The sequence below is a fragment of the Wolffia australiana genome, chromosome 17, assembly GCF_029677425.1.
Source record: "Wolffia australiana isolate 7733 chromosome 17, ASM2967742v1".
NCBI lineage: Eukaryota > Viridiplantae > Streptophyta > Magnoliopsida > Alismatales > Araceae > Wolffia > Wolffia australiana.
The window spans coordinates 11,489,020-11,506,156 of record NC_135851.1 but is presented as its reverse complement, the minus strand read 5'-3'; the positions used below and the strand labels follow the sequence as shown (position 1 = coordinate 11,506,156).

The 17,137-nt window shown below is 46.8% G+C and overlaps 4 protein-coding genes across 4 annotated transcripts; 3 read left to right on the top strand and 1 right to left on the bottom strand.

The window, feature by feature from the left end:
- The first annotated feature begins 3,225 nt into the window (after window positions 1-3,225).
- LOC144714158 (membrane protein insertion efficiency factor) lies at window positions 3,226-5,177 on the top strand. The gene is made up of 5 exons (XM_078588855.1): window positions 3,226-3,502; window positions 3,582-3,639; window positions 3,736-3,795; window positions 3,869-4,009; window positions 5,054-5,177. The coding sequence occupies exons 1-5, from the start codon at window positions 3,350-3,352 to the stop codon at window positions 5,113-5,115; spliced, it is 474 nt and encodes a 157-aa protein (XP_078444981.1). The 5' UTR covers window positions 3,226-3,349; the 3' UTR covers window positions 5,116-5,177.
- A 252-nt stretch (window positions 5,178-5,429) lies between these two features.
- Window positions 5,430-7,446, top strand: LOC144714159 (uncharacterized). Its single transcript, XM_078588856.1, has 4 exons — window positions 5,430-5,653; window positions 5,780-5,883; window positions 6,789-6,918; window positions 7,277-7,446. Exons 1-4 carry the CDS (start codon window positions 5,552-5,554, stop codon window positions 7,313-7,315), a joined length of 375 nt encoding a protein of 124 aa, XP_078444982.1. The 5' UTR covers window positions 5,430-5,551; the 3' UTR covers window positions 7,316-7,446.
- Window positions 7,447-9,086: 1,640 nt separating this feature from the next.
- LOC144714156 (putative serine/threonine-protein kinase PBL9) lies at window positions 9,087-12,263 on the bottom strand. The gene is made up of 6 exons (XM_078588852.1): window positions 12,056-12,263; window positions 11,670-11,980; window positions 11,444-11,579; window positions 11,214-11,356; window positions 9,674-9,797; window positions 9,087-9,588 (listed from the first exon to the last, which is right to left on the bottom strand). The coding sequence occupies exons 1-6, from the start codon at window positions 12,105-12,107 to the stop codon at window positions 9,200-9,202; spliced, it is 1,155 nt and encodes a 384-aa protein (XP_078444978.1). The 5' UTR covers window positions 12,108-12,263; the 3' UTR covers window positions 9,087-9,199.
- A 1,841-nt stretch (window positions 12,264-14,104) lies between these two features.
- Window positions 14,105-17,046, top strand: AS1 (myb-like HTH transcriptional regulator family protein). Its single transcript, XM_078588853.1, has 2 exons — window positions 14,105-14,406; window positions 15,803-17,046. The coding sequence occupies exon 2, from the start codon at window positions 15,824-15,826 to the stop codon at window positions 16,721-16,723; it is 900 nt and encodes a 299-aa protein (XP_078444979.1). The 5' UTR covers window positions 14,105-14,406; window positions 15,803-15,823; the 3' UTR covers window positions 16,724-17,046.
- The last annotated feature ends 91 nt before the right edge of the window (window positions 17,047-17,137 follow it).

The window sequence follows — 17,137 nt, the reverse complement described above, 5'->3', positions numbered from 1 at the left end:
GGCGTACCTCGACGACGGGCTCGAAGTGCAGGAATTCGACGACGGCCGATGTCGGAGCGGGTTGGATGATGCGTGCCAGAAAGATCACGGCGGCTCGACGCGCAGCGACGGTGCCGGAGCAGCTGGTAAAGATCGGTCATCGAGGTCTAGGCGTCGGAGCGCCTATCTAATGGAGTGGCGGTGACGCGCGGATGGCGCGGAGCGGTGCAGGGCAACGTGGTCGTCGGCGAGCGGCGCGGTGGGACGGCGGCGGTGTTGCCGCGGTTGGACGTCGACAGTCACGGCGGGCGCAGCACGGGGCGACGGCCTGGCGAGGGCGTGAGCGGGCGGCGGCAGGCGGCACGGCAGCAGCGAGGATGGCACGGCAGCAGTGCGAGCGGCACGGCGACGGCGCGAACGGGCAGCGCGGTGGCGCGGGCAGCGCAGCGGCGGCATGGCGGCAGGCGGCGCGCGGCGCGCGCAGCGGCGCGACGGCGCGCGTGGCCAGGTGCGCAGGTGGCGCACTCACAGCGGTGGACGCGCGGGTGTCGCGTGCGCGCAGATGGCAGCAGCGCGCGGCGGCGCGCACGATCAACGGCGGCGCGCAGGGCGGCGCTCGACGATGGCGACGGCGTGAGTGGCGGCTGCGTGAGGGGTGGGCAGCGCACAACGACGGCGACGGCGGCCCTCCTTCCCCTTCCTCTTCCTCTTTCCCTTCTTCCCTTCCCTTCCTCTTCCTTCTCCTTCTTCTTCCCTCTTCTTCCTCTTCTTTCTGTTCTTCTCAAACGAGGAATTGAGACCCACAACCTGTTCGATAAAATGCCTTACTGAAAGAAAATGGGTCTCCCTGACCTAGGGCGCCCTCTCTTCCTTTATAACGGGGAGAAGAGTTGGGGCCTAAGTGGGCCATCATGGGTCCGACTTGGGGGCCCTTCTAAATGGGCTCCCCTTAACACATACAAGACAGAACTGAAGAAAATAAAGGGGAAATGAGGGGGAATTTGGGGGAAGAAACGAGGGGAGAAAGGTGGATGGAGACATCCATCCCCTCGGTGGAAAAACAACGAGACACGACTGTCGCGGGAGCGACGAAACAGGACAAAAATGGTCGGAAGAGACGGGGTAAAACAAAACATGAACGAAAGAGAACGGAAAGCAAGGAAGATAACCGGAGCAAGGTCACCCGGTCTTCAACGTCGTGGGGGCGGGGCGCGGATGACGTCGATGACGATCCTTGATGGCGTGCGCCATCAAGACTAAGGCATGTGGCACACTAAGAGCGCCGAGACGGCACAACGGACGCGTAGCGCTCCTGCGGGTAGTGCTGTGCGCGCAGCGACCAGCTCGGGGGCGTCGAATGCGGCATCGTCGCGCAGACTGCGCGCTAGAGTGTTGACACGGGTGCTGGTAGCGTGTGTGATCGTCAAGACTGGGGTGGCGTGTGTGATCGCCAGGCCCGCGGGCGCGCGGAGCCCGGCCCGGCGCACTTGTGTAGCGGCAGAGCGAGCGCGCGCGCACTGAGCGGCGGCCCTAAGGCGGCGGTGTGACGACATTAACTCGGCGCAAAGTGCCTCGTCTCGTTCGTTGTATCACCCCTCGTCTTCCCCCATGTAATTATCCCCAATGATGATGTACTCTTTATGATATTAATGCCATGACCCTATTCCCTGATGGTGCTGAGCACCACTATCTCCTCTAACCCCTTATATGCGATCTTATGCAATCTGCAAAGCTTCCGCTGCAAGAGATCAAGGCTGCTCAGTGTTTCGCCCTAAACATTGAGGCCGGCACATACCAAATTCCAGCAAGAGACCTAGCTCGGGATTTGACTGTGTGACAATTGGGTATAGCTATGATTCGTGATACCCAATGGTTAGCTACAATTTAAAAGTCACAAAATTTTTACTTGTGCCGACTCATGAATCAACATGAAAATTTTGATAAAATCTCTCGAAATAGTTATTGAAGAAATTTTTTCACACAGAAAAATATTTTAAATATATATTATAACTTAGAGAACTGTCTTGTATACAAACTTATTACAAAAAAATATAAATTACATATTTTTACTCATACCATATTTTTATTACAAATATGAAGTCAATAAATTATAGAGAACCACCTGTAAATATATAAAACTCATATTATCATTATAAAAATAGATGTCATAATTTTTAGGTTTGTAAATGCCATTTTTAATGAAAATAAAATCTAAAATGTATGATTTTAATTTAATAATTAGCATGATAGCGCATAGTCATAGATCAAAAAAGAAGAGACAAAATTCGAGCCAGTCATGTCATTGAATGCTGGCTAATTTAATGATGGAAACATTTTATATCTTATGAGGCAAAAGGCCCGTCGAGGTGACTTTTAATGATAGCTTCACCTTTTTCAATTTTTCCAACAATTCCTTTCGATCTATAAGATGATTTTCCAACCAATGTAAAAAAATAAAAATTTGAGCTTGGCTCCTTACTTCAAAGGCATTTGAAAGATGGTGAGTTTAAGGATCCATTGTGTTCTTCCTTTGTGTCTTAGGTTGTCGAGGAGAAGCAACCGATAAGAGGAGGAACTTACTCGCATCCACACATTGTTTGTTCTAGTAGGACATAGGGATCCTATGGTAAGTGGTTTTGTCTTACATTTTTTATTATATTTCACTCTTCATGAGGTTTGATCTATCTTCTCCAATCATCACATCATATTCTGTCATCGGCCTCACCTCATAAATCCACATCTTTGTTTCACTTCATCATCCCATCGTCACTAACACCTCATAAATATTTAAATGTATTCGCAGATATACACTTACATATCTCTCTCCAGCTACTGTCTCATCCCACCCTTGTCACTAAGCTTCATCCTCTCTCTTTCTCTCTCATATCACTCTCTCCTATCTGTTCTTCTACATATTAATAATCTTAATTTTTTTCAAAAAGTACACATCATATTCTGTTCCTCTTTATTTGACTAATTTCATTCATCTTTTTAACAAATATTTGCCTCAGCCACCTAATTTCTCATATTTTTTATATTCATCTAACATGCTCGTTGCGGATCCAACTAATTTCTGTAGATTATTTCTTACAATTTACATCAGAAAACTTACATCTTTCTCTATAAATATATATTTTTGACTATCTATTTCAAATCGCTTTTAACTATGGTGCTGCAAAATATTTATTTCTTGGGCATTAAATATTTACTGTCTTGAATTCAGAATTATATTGTTTCTTCATCATCTCGCGAGAGTTTGAGCAGCATAGTTTGATTATATGAGTAAATGCGGAGATCTTAAATTCCTCACTGTTCTTGTTCTGGCGCGAGGGACGATCGGAGAAAATTTAATCGTCCGCAAGAGAAGAGGATGACGAGCATCTTCGTCGCGAGCAGCCTTGCAGTGCGAAATCCTCAAATTTCCCCTCTTTCGCCGCCTCGATGCGCTTCCTCGGAATTCCTGACGTGGAGGATCGACTGCAAATTATCGCCGACGAATCGATCTTATTCCCGGGGACGAGTGGTTGCAATCGATGAAGTTTAACCCTCGATTTCGAGATTTTCAGTTACATTTATGGTTTCCCAATCTCTGATTTTTGCAGGACTACCGGCGACCCTGTCTTCGAGACGATTCCCAAGGCGCAGAGGGGATTCCAGATGGTTTCTTCTTTCTCTTTTGATCTCCGCCTCATTCTTCGTCAAATCGATACAATTTACCTGTAATTTGTTAAATATTTCTTGTTCGTCGTTCTGCAGAGGAGGAGGTGAATGATGCGGGGGTTAAAGTAGCTCTCTCGATGTTGAAATTTTACAAAAGTGAGATGATCGGTCAATTGATCTGCCAGTCCATGGTGAAATTTTCTGAATTTCTGAGATCGATCTTGTTCAGGAGAGATCTCGCCTCTGCTTCCGCAGAGCTGCCGATACGTCCCTACGTGCAGCGAGTATTCGATGCAGGCGTACAAAAAGTATGGCGTGATCAAAGGCACTGTTCTTACTGCTTGGCGAATCTGCCGCTGCAATCCTCTCGGTAATTTGTTTTCTCAGATTCCGTCGAATTTCAGTCATTAATTATATATGTTTAATTCTAGTGCATCATGCTCTAACCCGGAATATAAGAACGGTGTATAAAAATCCATATAAATGCTCACAAGGATGAACACTCAGCTCCATAGAGAATGTCACTTGAATATTATCGGAAATTTCTAATTTTTTTTCATCGATTCCGTCGAATTACAGACAAGAAACATACACGTTTAATTCTAGTGTATCATGCTCGAACCCGGAATATGAGAAGGGTGTATAAAAACCCATAAAAAATGTTCGTAAGGATAAACAGGATGAACACTCAGCTCCATAGAGATGGTTACTCGAGTTTCATCGGAAATTTCTAGTTTATTTTCATCGATTCCGTCGAATTGCAGACAAGAAAAATATATGTTTAATTCTAGAGTATCATGCTCGAACCCGGAATATGAGAAGGGTGTATAAAAACCCATAAAAATGCTCACAAGGATGAACACTGAGGTCCATAGATATGATTTCTTGAAGTTCAGCAGAGGAAATTTCTAATGAATCGGAACCAATGGACCTCATGTTCTAGTTGCATTAATTCATTCAGGAGCATGGACGGACGAACTCGATGATCATTGAATTTCTTTTGTACTCATGCTACAATTATAAGAATTCTCATGCTCCATATAAACAAGGCTTGGAACACGAATCTGACTTTGATAAATTTCATTAAAAAACATATTACTATGAACCTGATGTAATCCCGTCTCCAGATCCGGCCAAGTACTGAACTGTAAACCTTAAATCCGAAACCCTAAACCATAAACCCTAGATTTTAATCTGCGCCCGGTTTACCTTTCTTCCCATCGGCATCAACCCATTCACAGGTCGCACAGAAAGATGGAAGATGAATTTTGCTGATTTGATAACGAAAATTGCAACTGCAGGCCTTTTATTGGGACCTTGTTCTTTGATTTGTAGGCGTCAATTTTTTTGTCTAAATAATTTGTAAAATTAACTATAATATCCGCATTAAATCTTGCTCTCCTTCAACTTGCAGGTGGTTCCGGATTCGACCCCCCACGGTGGTTTGACGAGACTCCCGCTGACGCTGAATCTTAAGGAAAAAAAAATGATGTACATAATTTAATAACTTTATTCAGATACTACCAGTTAATTCGTTCTATTCGGCTACACAAAGTATTATTTAATTATTCTAATTAATCATTATTTCATTATTTTATTTACCCACTCATGTACCCAATCATGTACTCAACACGATTAATTTATTTCTTCATAATGACGTCAACTTTAATTAATAATATTTTCTGATTCCTTGATTCCACGGCCTCGGAGGTGCACTAAAAGGACGGTTTAGATTTGGCCACGTCATCGAATCGGGGTGAAGATATCGGATCCTATGAAATATACTACGGAGAAAATTTCAATCTCGATCGACAGAGGGAAGATCGCAGAAGTCGATTGTGTTGATTGGAGTGATCCGAGGCGGGGGGCGGGAATTCCTCTTCTTGTTCGTCTTTATCAGTAGCCTGCGGCGATGGCGGGCAAGTCAGTGAAGACGAGCACCTCGAAGCCAAACGGCCATGTCATCCCTTTCAAGTTCGCGAAATTGCTAGATCCAGACGCTTCCTGGGACAAGGTGTGACTTCCTAACCGCGGATCTTGATCATCTCTGATTCACTGTGCAAGAATTGTTTTATCTTTTTCTAAACAAAAAAAAATTGTGGGAATGACGTGCTTAAGCCTTTGATTTGATTTTGTTCAGGATCAATTGGGGGATGCGTTACACTGGATCAGGCAGGTTATAGGTCTCGTTTGTGGACTGCTGTGGGGCGCTATCCCGCTGGTCGGCGGCTTCTGGATTGTGGTGTAAGTTTTTATAATTTGAACTTAAATTTTGGACTCCTCCGTCCAGGGGGTAGGATTCTCGCCGCTCGGTGGAGCAGCGGATGAGAAACGAGTTCAATTGTTGAAATTTCTCCTCGCATGTAAATTGGAAGGAGACTGCAATAGCATACTCAAATTAATTCAATGCACCCTTTTCCTGTTAGACTTTTGCGTGCTCGAGATTACTGGACGATGAACTTGCTACTGGAAGGAACTTGAAAGTCTAGAGTTTTTCGACATGATGTTATAATTTTTTACAATCATATATGGTTTGGGTGACATGTTTTGTTGTCAAATTTGCAATGATCTGTGGGTAACCATTTATCTGCAACAATCGGATACTTCAAAAGATTATCATCAGTTGTTTGAACTGTCTTACTCTTAGCACATGGCTTACTAGAAACTAGAAAAGTTGATGACTGAGTCTTATGATCTGTGGCTCCTGAATCTATTATCGAGGACTCTATATTATTTCTTGGAGACTAGGGCAAATAAAAGCAAGGGCTTTTCGATTTTTCAAACATACTATTGCTGTATGTCTTATCACATGGGGTTTGGATGATTTCCTGGTAGGGTGACCGATTATGCCTGAGGCACCGGCTGAAGGAAGATAGCAACTATGACTTTTGAGTTTTTTTGATCCACGTGCATAAAAATTTTACTTGGTAATTCCTAATTTCTAAATTAGACTATGAATTCCAGCCAAACTTTATCATAGCACTTCAAATCTTAGATCCCGATTTGATATCATGCTATCCTGGTCGTCCTTGCATCTAATACTAAAACTTTTTTGGGTTTAAATTACGCAGAAAAAATGGTCTAGATATTCCGTTTATAATTCGCAACACTCAAATTAATCTACATATGTTATGAACATTTTCCGGCAGGTTCCTGGCGTTGTCTTCTGGGATTATCTACGGCTATTACGCTTACATCCTCAAAGTTGATGAGGAAGAATTCGGTGGCCATGGCGCACTTCTTCAAGAGGGACTCTTTGCATCGTTCACCCTTTTTCTGGTATTTCCTGTCGAGGAAGAATTAGCATTATTTTATCTTCCATTAATCTATCATCTTCTCCCAAACGTCTTATCAATAATATTCATGTCTATAAATAGAGAGGAGGCTAAAAAAAGAAATGGAAATGTAAAAGATCTTCTTTTCATTTATATCTTGAATATTAAATCCAAGATATTGCTTGTTCGCGGTCATTTAATTAGCAAGCTTGATTGATTATAATCAGCTGATTTATTACCCTAGACGAAACTGTAGATTGCCAGAAATGAGAAAAACCTGCCATTTTTTATTTAAAATTGACGATGCTGTCAGATATTTAAGAGGGATATGAGGTTGATATTCATCTGCGGTTTTTGTGCAGCTTCTGTGGATTTTAGGGTACAGCCTGGGTCACTTTTGAGTCAACTTCCATGTAACATTGCCTCTCTCTCTCGCTCTATCTCTCTATTCCCTTTAGAAGCTGACATTTTTGGCCACTCATAATTTTATTGATGGATATTTTTAGAGGTTTTTATTCCTCTTCGTTTCTAATCAGAGATTTAAGATCCCACTGCCTCCTCTCTATAAAATTATGTGGAAAGTCAGGAGGTTTGTTTTTTTCCTAGTAATGGTCTTATTAATTATGAACAATTTTGACATTCTGGGCTTTTCTCTGCGTACATAGAACATTTATTGTCTTTTCTGCTGGAATTGAAGAATGGGAACTTGCAGAGTTAGAGAGAGAAAGTGAATGGGAGATTGAAAGGGATAAAGGAGAGAAGGATCCCTGGAACCATGGATAACTCGACGAGATCTATTCCCCCTGGTTCTGAATCTTCTGTACAGCATATAAAAATTGAAGCTCCAGAAGATTGACAGCAAGTCGAGTTAGAGAGAGAAATATTTTTGCGGACAGATGTCTATGTTGCCAGTTATCTAGTTAGATAGATATATATATATATATATAGAGAGAGAGAGAGAGAGAGAGAAGGGATAACCCATTCTCTCTCCACTTAAGTCTTATGAAACTGCATACCAGAAAATGGAACTTGGTTGAGGAAAGAACTGAGAGAGAAACCAATGGAGAGAAATGGATCAATAGATAGAGGAGGGAAATATCCTGAGAACCTGTCAAGTTCTCTTCATTCTCGCCTGAAGATTTATAGCTGGGCAGGTAAGAAACCCATTGAACATCACTAGTTCAATGGGTCCTCCCAAGATATACTCCCACTCTGGTTCAAATGACAGTTCCCTTCAGAAGAACAAAAGGAAGGCAGTGTGCTACAGACTGATGGATAGATGATAGATTTATAGCTGGGCAGGTAAGAAACCCATTGAACATCACTAGTTCTGAAGAAACTGCACGTCAGGATGAAAACCGGTCCTCCCAAGATATACTCCCACTCTGGTTCAAATGACAGCTCCCTTCAGAAGAACAAAAGAAAGGCAGTGTGCCAAGCTAGCACAGACTGATGGATAGATGATAGATATATAGCTGAACAGGTAAGAAAAGCAGTGTGTCGAGCTAGCACAGACTGATGGATAGATGATAGATATAAAGCTGGGCAACAAACCCATTGAACTCGAGTACTGAAGAAACTGCACATCAGGAAGAACACCGGTCCTCCCGAGATGGATTCCCACTCTCGATGAACCGACAGCTATAGTCCTGGGATGTGGACGGGATGACTTTTTCGTGTCGGGACAAAAAATCCTCCCGTCCAAGGGTATGGACAAGATTTGGGACGAAAATTTGTCCCGGGGACCACGGGATGGGAGACGGAAAAACCGTTCGTCCGGTGGTCTCGGACAATGGACAGACGAATCTGGACAAAAAACCACCAGATTCACATCAGATGGTTGACATGTAGCCACGTGGCCTCTCTATAATAATTTGCATCAAAGTTCCTGTATTTTTACACAAGTGCAAACTGATGCCGCTCAGAAATAATTGGACATATGTCTCTTTGTATTCTCTCTCCCCCATATTTCCTCAAAAGCTTAGAGAAATCTTTATGAATGTATTAAAAATAAAAAACAGGTTTTTTTTCATCTGTGACGGTTTTCTCCTAGGGCGGGACGAAAATTCGTCCCGGGAGGACTGGACGGGACGGTTTTCGCACCATTGGATGAAAACTTTGTCCCATCCTTCATCCCTGCACTGATTGATTGCTCCCTGGAGAAGAAGAATGGAAAGAAAAAACACCCAGAGTGGCCAAGATCTATTCACTGTCGCGGTCAAAAGAGACTGTACATAATGAAAATCTTAGGTGGTAATGGCAAGGCGTTAGGGGAGAGGGGGGGGCTAGGTGCGGAGGGGGGAGGCGGAAGGGCGAGGGTAGCGGGCAGGGGAAGGCGGGAGGTGGGAGGGGAGGTGGGGGGACTGAAGCGGGGATTGAAGGGATTGGAGGTGGGAGACGACGGCGCGCATGGAGGGGCGGGAGCGGGGGTCGAGGGAGACGCAGCGGAGGGCGAGCGCGGCGGCCTTGTGGGCGGCCGGCAGCGGCAATTGACCTTGCAGCCGCGCATCGAAGGCACGCAGCGACTTGCGCTTGCTCGAGATGAGCGGCCTCGCCCACTCCACCAGGTTGTGCTCCCCCGCTGGCCTGTTCTTGTCCACCGCCCTCCTCCCCGTCAGCATTTCCAGCAGCACCACCCCAAAGCTGTACACGTCGCTCTTCGCCGTCAAGTGCCCTGCCATTGCCCCCACCCAAGATCACCACATTAAAACACTATTACCCTGATGATGATCACATGATGATGATGATGATGAACTTACCCGTGGCAAGGTACTCCGGAGCAGCATATCCATAAGTGCCCATCACACGAGTGGACACGTGGCTCTTGTTCCCCGACGGGCCGTCCTTGGCCAGCCCAAAGTCAGAAAGCTTGGCCGTGTAGTTCTGCGCGTCAGATCATTGAGAAGAATAAGTGATGATGATGGGATGATGATGATGATGATGATGATGATGATGTATTTGCGGTTTTGCAGTTTCACTGATGTGTCAATGATGATGGTGTAGAATAGGGAAAAGAGTAAAGAGGGAGTTGTTGTTGACGCAGTTTTGCGGACCCCTCAGGAGTTGATGGTGATTATGATGATGGGGAATGGGAATATTATAGCAGTATTGATAAGAAGAGGATGACGATGACAATTATGGATATTGTTGTTCTAGTATTAGCAGCTCAGCCACCCCCCCACCTATCAGGTGAAGAATACTTGGAAGCAAGAAAAAGAAGATGATGATGATGGTGGATGAGGTTGTTAACGAAGTTTTTGGACCCCTCAGGAGTTGATGGTGATTAGGCTGATGGGGGATGGGAATATTATAATAGTTTTGATAAGAAGAGGATGACGATGACAATTATGGATATCGTTGTTCTGGTATTAGCACCTCAGCCGCCCCCCAAACTATCAGGTGAAGAATATTTGGAAGCAAGAAAAAGAAGATGAGGATGATGATGGTGGATGAGGTTGTTAACGTAGTTTTGCGGACCTCTCACGAGTTGATGGTGATTATGATGATGGGGAATAGGAATATTATAACAATAATAAGAAGAAGAGGATGACGATGACAATTATGGATGTCGCTGTTCTAGTATTAGTAGCTCAGCCGGCCCCCCTACAAACAAGAAGAAGAAGAGGATGAAGAAGAAGATGGTGATGATGGTGATGATGATGGGGAGTAGGAATATTATACTAATATTGCTAAGAAGAAGATGACGACGACAATTATGGATGTTGTTGTTCTAGTATTAGCATCCCAGCCGCCCCCCCACCTATCAGGAGAAGAATATTTCGAAGCGATAAGAAGAAGACGATGATGATTATGGTGAATGATGTTGTTAACCCAGCTTTGCGGACCCCTCACGAGTGGATGGTGATTATGATGATGGGGAATAGGAATATTATAAAATAATGATAAGAAGAGGATGACGATGACAATTATGGATGTCGCTGTTCTAGTATTAGCAGCTCAGCCCCCCCTCACACATCGAGTGAAGAATATCTTGGAAGCAAAAAAGAAGAAGATGATGACGATGCAAAATAATAATAATAAGAAGAAGACGACATTGATGACGAAGAATGGAGGAGAAACCTGTCGTGGTAGTGGTAGCGTTTCTACAGGGCCCTCATGCATAAGATGAATTACAAAATTATGATGATGATGATGCAGGACTAGAAGATGATGATGAAGATGAAAGGTGATATCGATGATGATGATGATGATGATGCTGATGATGAGGATCATGATCATGCTGCTGATGATGGTGATCATGATGGCTGAAAGAAGTAACCTAGAAGGTTTGTTGGTTACCGAATCGAGGAGGATGTTAGCGGTCTTGAAATCGCGGTAAATGACTTGGGTCTCGGCGCCATGGAGGAAGGCGAGCCCCTTGGCAGCGCCGAGAGCAACCTTCAGGCGCAGGTCCCACGACAAGGGCTGGAAGTACGACCCCCCTGCGACCAAAGCACGAGATTAAAACCCAGAACCCAAGAAAGACGCTGGAGCAGGATAAGCTCCAACCCCAGCCGCGGTACACCTACTCCTGAATAGATGGTTCTCCAAGCTCCCCCGCGGCATGAACTCATACACCAGCATCCTATGCTCATCCTCCACGCAGTACCCAATCAGCTTCACCAAGTTGGGATGGTGCAGCCGCCCCAAATAGTCTATCTCCGCCTGAAATCAAGCAATCGGTGAGGAGAGAGAGATAAATTGACATAGATTATAAGTGGGTTTGTGTGAGAGAGAGAGAGGTAAATCGCTGACCAGCCATTCCTTGTGGCCCTGGAAGCCGTCCTGGTTGAGCTTCTTCACGGCGATGACGAGACCGGTGCCGGGTCGAGCCGCGGTGAAGGTATGCTCATCGATCCAGCCTTTGAAGACGCATCCGAAACCGCCTTCGCCGAGCACGCTGTCGGGGCGAAAGTTCCTCGTCGCGTTCCTCAGATCGGCGAAGGAGAAGCTCTTCAAATTGGGGCTCTGCAAAATCTCGCCTTCGCTCCTCGGCGTCGGCGGCACCGACGACCCCACGCTCCCCGACACGCTCGCATCCTTCCCATCCGCCCCCGAATTCGACCCTGATCGAACTCGAAGATGAATCGAAAGAAGAAAGATCGGATCTTGGAGGAGGAGGGCGGGGGGGGGGGACTTACCGGACGGAGGAGGGCTCTCGGCTTTGATCTTGGCCGCGAAGCAGTTGCCCATGGCGCAAAGCCAGCCAGAGGACTCCACGGCTGATGAAATCTCCGCCTGATCAGACAAAAATCACCGTCCGATCTTCTCCTGCGAGATGAGATTGAGATGAGATGTTCTTCCTCGATCGGAGGAATCCGCTCTGATCAATCTCCGTGAACAGGTGATGCTCCTACCCTCTTATCTATGTGGACAAGATAGGCGGCTGCTCGGACAGTCGTTGAGCCCGCCATTAATGCCATGGTCCCCCAACCCATCATGTCTCTCTCTACCTGTGGATGAAATTTTCTCTAAAAAGATTTCAACTTTCTCCTCTTACCTTTGTAGTAATTGGATTTCTGCCCACCGACCTGGTTCAGCCCCCCCGATCGATCCACCACACGTGCAGCCCGCGGCGGACACGTGGACGGACACTGGGTTTCGACGGCTGTCATGAAGTTGACTTCCGCTTCCAAGTTGAAGTCATTTATTGGCCGGCGTTGACTTGCCATGGGCCGTACTTGGACAGCCAAAAGGACAGCGGGTGGATGGGCAGGTGCAACGTGGGCTCGTGATCATTGATGATGTGTAGAGAGAGACATGGATGAAGAGAGAGAGATGACCTTTCCTTTCAGACGCCTAGTCTCTGGTCTTGGCAGTTCACATGTCAAGGCTTTACTAAAAGTCCCATATAAAAAAAGTATGAAATGCACATACCTGATCGGCTGATCGTGTATCCTTCCTTGGGGTCAACGATCCAGTTCACGTCGCCATTTCCCAACGCTTTTCAAAGAGTCGAAGAAAAGTCAGATGAGATATAAACATGTATAGATCTTAGTTCTATAGAGAGACGGAGCAAGAGAGAAGTCTCTCTTCGGATGAAACCAGATAGTGAGCTCATCAAGTGGAAGAGCAGTGCAAGATTACTAAAATAAGGGTAGACTTTGGGGAGTTACTAAGCAAAGTATAGATCAACCATCGATCCTTCCAAGAAGGGGAAGGAAGATTGGAGCCCCAAAAGTGAGGGGACAAACTCTACAGTGATATTTGAGCTCCAAACGATCCAATGAAAAACGAAAGAAAAAGCAAGGAAATATTATCCTCAGTTGAGAAAGCTTCCATCTCTGTTCTGTGTTGCGGTCTTATCTCCGGATATGAAATGGCAGTGGCAGTGGCTCTGCGGCCAGATCTCCGTCCCGTCGAAACAGGATCAGAGATCCACGTAGACGCGATTCCCTGCAACTCTTCTGTCTCCGGCCCTCGGCTTGCCAAAAGAAGCTCGGCGTCGATTATCCATAATCCAAATTATCGCGCGGGAAGAATCCTGGGAAAAAGGATCTGGAACACGCATTGATGATGCAGGAGGTTTAGATTGGACGCCACAAGCGCGTACATATTCCTCTCGTACTCGATCCTCATCACAGGCGAAACAAAAATCCAGAAAAAAAACGACAGATCCACCGCTGTATCGGCCGATCGAGAGCGGATCCAGAGCGAGAAGACGCCGATCAGCGACGATGCGATCTGCGGTTCGCCATCGTCCATCCCTCTTCCGCTCTTCCGCTCTTCCGCTCCGCGACGAACTGTCTGCTGCTCATAACCGCCACTCGGCCTTTTTTGAAAATAAAAAATTCCAGACCTCATTTTCTAAAATAAAAAAAGAGGGATATCCTAGGGAAACTCCGGTTTCACCCGGGGGGGAGAGCGTAATTACGGCTGTCTGACATTTTCTCTCTCCGCGACGATAGCGACGTCTCGTGGCGCTGACACCTGCCTAAATGGACCGGGCCGAAAATTGCGGAGCCCGGCTGGGCCTTCTGTCAGGGCCTGGCGCCGCCCCACCCGTGGTTTGTCGCGGAGCCTGGCGCGTCCCATCGGACCGCGGCCCGATAAGACGTGACGCGTCGCGTTTAAGGTTCGCCGATGACGGAACGTCGGCTCTTTTCCGTCATCCATGTCTGTTCCGAGGGGTGGGGCGGCTACAAAAGCCTAGCCGCTGGGCCACTGTAGCGGGACCAGTGGACCACTGCTCCCGCCCATCCAGCGGACGCTTCTTCCTTTTCGCACGCTCTGCAGAAGACTGCCACCGCCGCAGAGTGAGGGGACGACGCGAGGCGGAGGAAGAGGCTGATTCAGGCTGACGGCATCACATTCTCTCTGGCGCTGTCCCCGCCTGATCCTCACCAGCATGCGCCGTTGCCTTTGCTCTCCGTTTTTTTTTTTTACCTTCCTTTTCACTGCCCAGATCTCGATTTTACCTTCTTTTTCGTGTTCTTTCTGGCGCCTCTGATGGCCGGGTTCGAAAGCTTGCGGCTGGAGCATTGAGGACGATGTAAGAGCCTCGGTTTTTTTATTTCTTGTTGCGATGGACTTATTCGTGATTCTGTAAATTTTTATTTTAATTGCTTCTGTGTTCGCGTCTGATTGCAAAATAATAGATCAAACTCATCCGGATTCTGTTACAGTGCGTTCCTGCTGATTAGTTTGTTGTTCGTGATGACTTGTTGCTGCAATTTATCCGTAGTTTTCATCTCAGGATTCTTGTATTTGTTGTTGTTTAATGTTTCGATTGATTCTTCTTCAACAGTAGTTGATGATCGTTGATTGCTGCTAGTTTATCGAAGTTTTCATCGCAGCATTGGTCGTTTCTATCGACTGTGATTCATTGATTCGATGATTTTGCCTTAATATTGATAGCTTTTGTTTAAGCATCTGATAGCGTAGTCTGTTTCAATACTTTTTTTTATTGTTGCGATGGAATTGTTCGTTATTCTCTACACCTAGATGTCAATTGCTTCTTTGTTCGCATCTAAATGCAAATTAATAGATAAACCTAATCCGGATCCCGTTTCAGTGCATTTCTGCTGAGTAGGTTGTTTTTCATGATGACTTGTTACTCCAATTTATCCGATGCGATCGATTCTTCTTCAACTGTAGTTGATGATCATTGATTGCTGCTAGTATATCGAAGTTCTCATCGCAGCATTGGTCGTTTCTATCGACTGTGATTCATTAATTCGATGCTTTTGTCTAGATATTGATAGCTTTTGTTCAAGCATCTGATTGCGAAGTCTGTTTCAATACTCTCATTTTCAGTACTTTTTCGGTAGTGATCGTTTTTTGTTCCTTTTATCTATCGAGTTTTTCATATTTACATTCGTCTTTTTACTGACGTGACTGTCCTCTGCCGATTTTGTAATTCGAGACTTCCTTAATCTGAATAGTAACAGCTTTTGTGCAAATATCAATTTATTACGAAATCAGCGGTGTGGCCCAAGCACATCCGGATTTCGATTTTAATGCATTCCTGTTTCGTAGTTAGTTGATCTTGATCCCGTGGAGCCGTGGTTTTCACCTCAACATTCGCGTATTTATTGATGCATCTTTCCTAGATCTAATGTAGTTCCACTGACACGAATCGCGGGCTTCGCGGTCGGCTCTGAAGCTCACCCGACCCCCACTTCGATTCAATGATCTCTGCTCGCCGTGAAACCCCCACCGCAGTGTTTCTTACCACGCGCACTGTTCCAAACTGGCCCGTACTCGTCCGAAATAAACTCGCGTAGCATCCGGCCATATTTTTTTTTATCATTCCGCGCGCTGCCGTTCCTTGAAAACGCTGTCCAAACTGTAGCCCCCACCTTCTCTTCCCTCCTCGGAATTTACGCAAAGTTCTTGAAAAATTTACTCAGAGAATGGCGACTCATCTCTGGATCTGGCCTCATCAGGTGGAGCGAGCATGAAGAGCGATGAAGGAGAGGCAGCGATGGAAGCCTGAGGAAGACGCGCTCCTCCGCGCCTACGTGCGGCAGTTCGGGCCGCGCGAGTGGAACCTGGTCTCTCAGCGGATGAACGCGGCCTTCAACCGCGACGCCAAGTCCTGCCTGGAGCGGTGGAAGAACTACCTCAAGCCCGGGATCAAGAAGGGGTCTCTCACCGAGGACGAGCAGCGTCTCGTCATCCGGCTCCAGGCCAAGCACGGCAACAAGTGGAAGAAGATCGCCGCCGAGGTCCCCGGCCGCACCGCCAAGCGCCTCGGCAAGTGGTGGGAAGTCTTCAAGGAGAAGCAGCAGCGCGAGCTCAAGGACGCGCCTTCCCTCGCCCAGCCGCTGGACCACGTTAAGTACGACCACATCTTGGAGAGCTTCGCGCAGAAGCTGCTCCCCTCCCCCCCGCCGCCGCCCCCGCCCCCGCTCATGGTCCCGCCCTGGCTGGCCGCCCCGGCGCCGTCCGTGGCGCTGACGCTGGCCCCCGCGCTGCCCGCCGCGGCGGAGGTCGCCGAGTGCTGCGCCGAGCTCGAGGAGGTCCGCCGCGCGCTGGCCGCGCAGAGGAAGGAGGCCGCGTGGCGGCTCCGCCGCGTGGAGATGCAGTTGGAAGCCGAGAAGGCGGGGAAGAGAAAGGAGAAGATGGAGGAGGTGGAGAGCAGGATAAGGGCCCTGCGGGAGCAGCAGAAGCAGGCGCTGGACCGGATCGAGGCCGAGTTCCGTGACCAGCTTGCCGGGCTCCGCCGCGACGCCGACGCCAAGGAGACGAAGCTCGCCGAGCAGTGGGCCGCCAGGTACGCCCGCCTCACCCACTTCCTCCACCAAATGGGCTACCTCTCTCGGCCCAATAACCCCTCCCCCTCCTCCTCCGCCGCCGCCTCCTAGCCAGTCCCGGCATCTTCAATAATCGCCTTTTTCTTCGTAATCCATGATATGCCGCTAATTCGATGTTTCCATGCATGTCGACGTGTTTCTATTTTTGTCGGGATTTGGATTTAAGGCCATGAATGATGAATGTGACATGCTTTAATGGAGCTCGAGGTGATTTTAGATATGAATTTCCGTCGTTTTAGTTGATGGTGACCAGTTATGATTGTGTTTCGTTATATTATAACGTTTCGTTGTCTGCCTTAACAAGAGGATAACATTATGTAAAAAAAGTGTTCGACAAGTAAGTACGGCTGCCGCCTCGAGTATGTCTTACGTAATGGACCGCTGATTTATTTATTATCCTCGTCATCACTCTCATCATATGAATTATTTCTCTCTAGGAATAATATATAAATGCTCTCTCTCCCT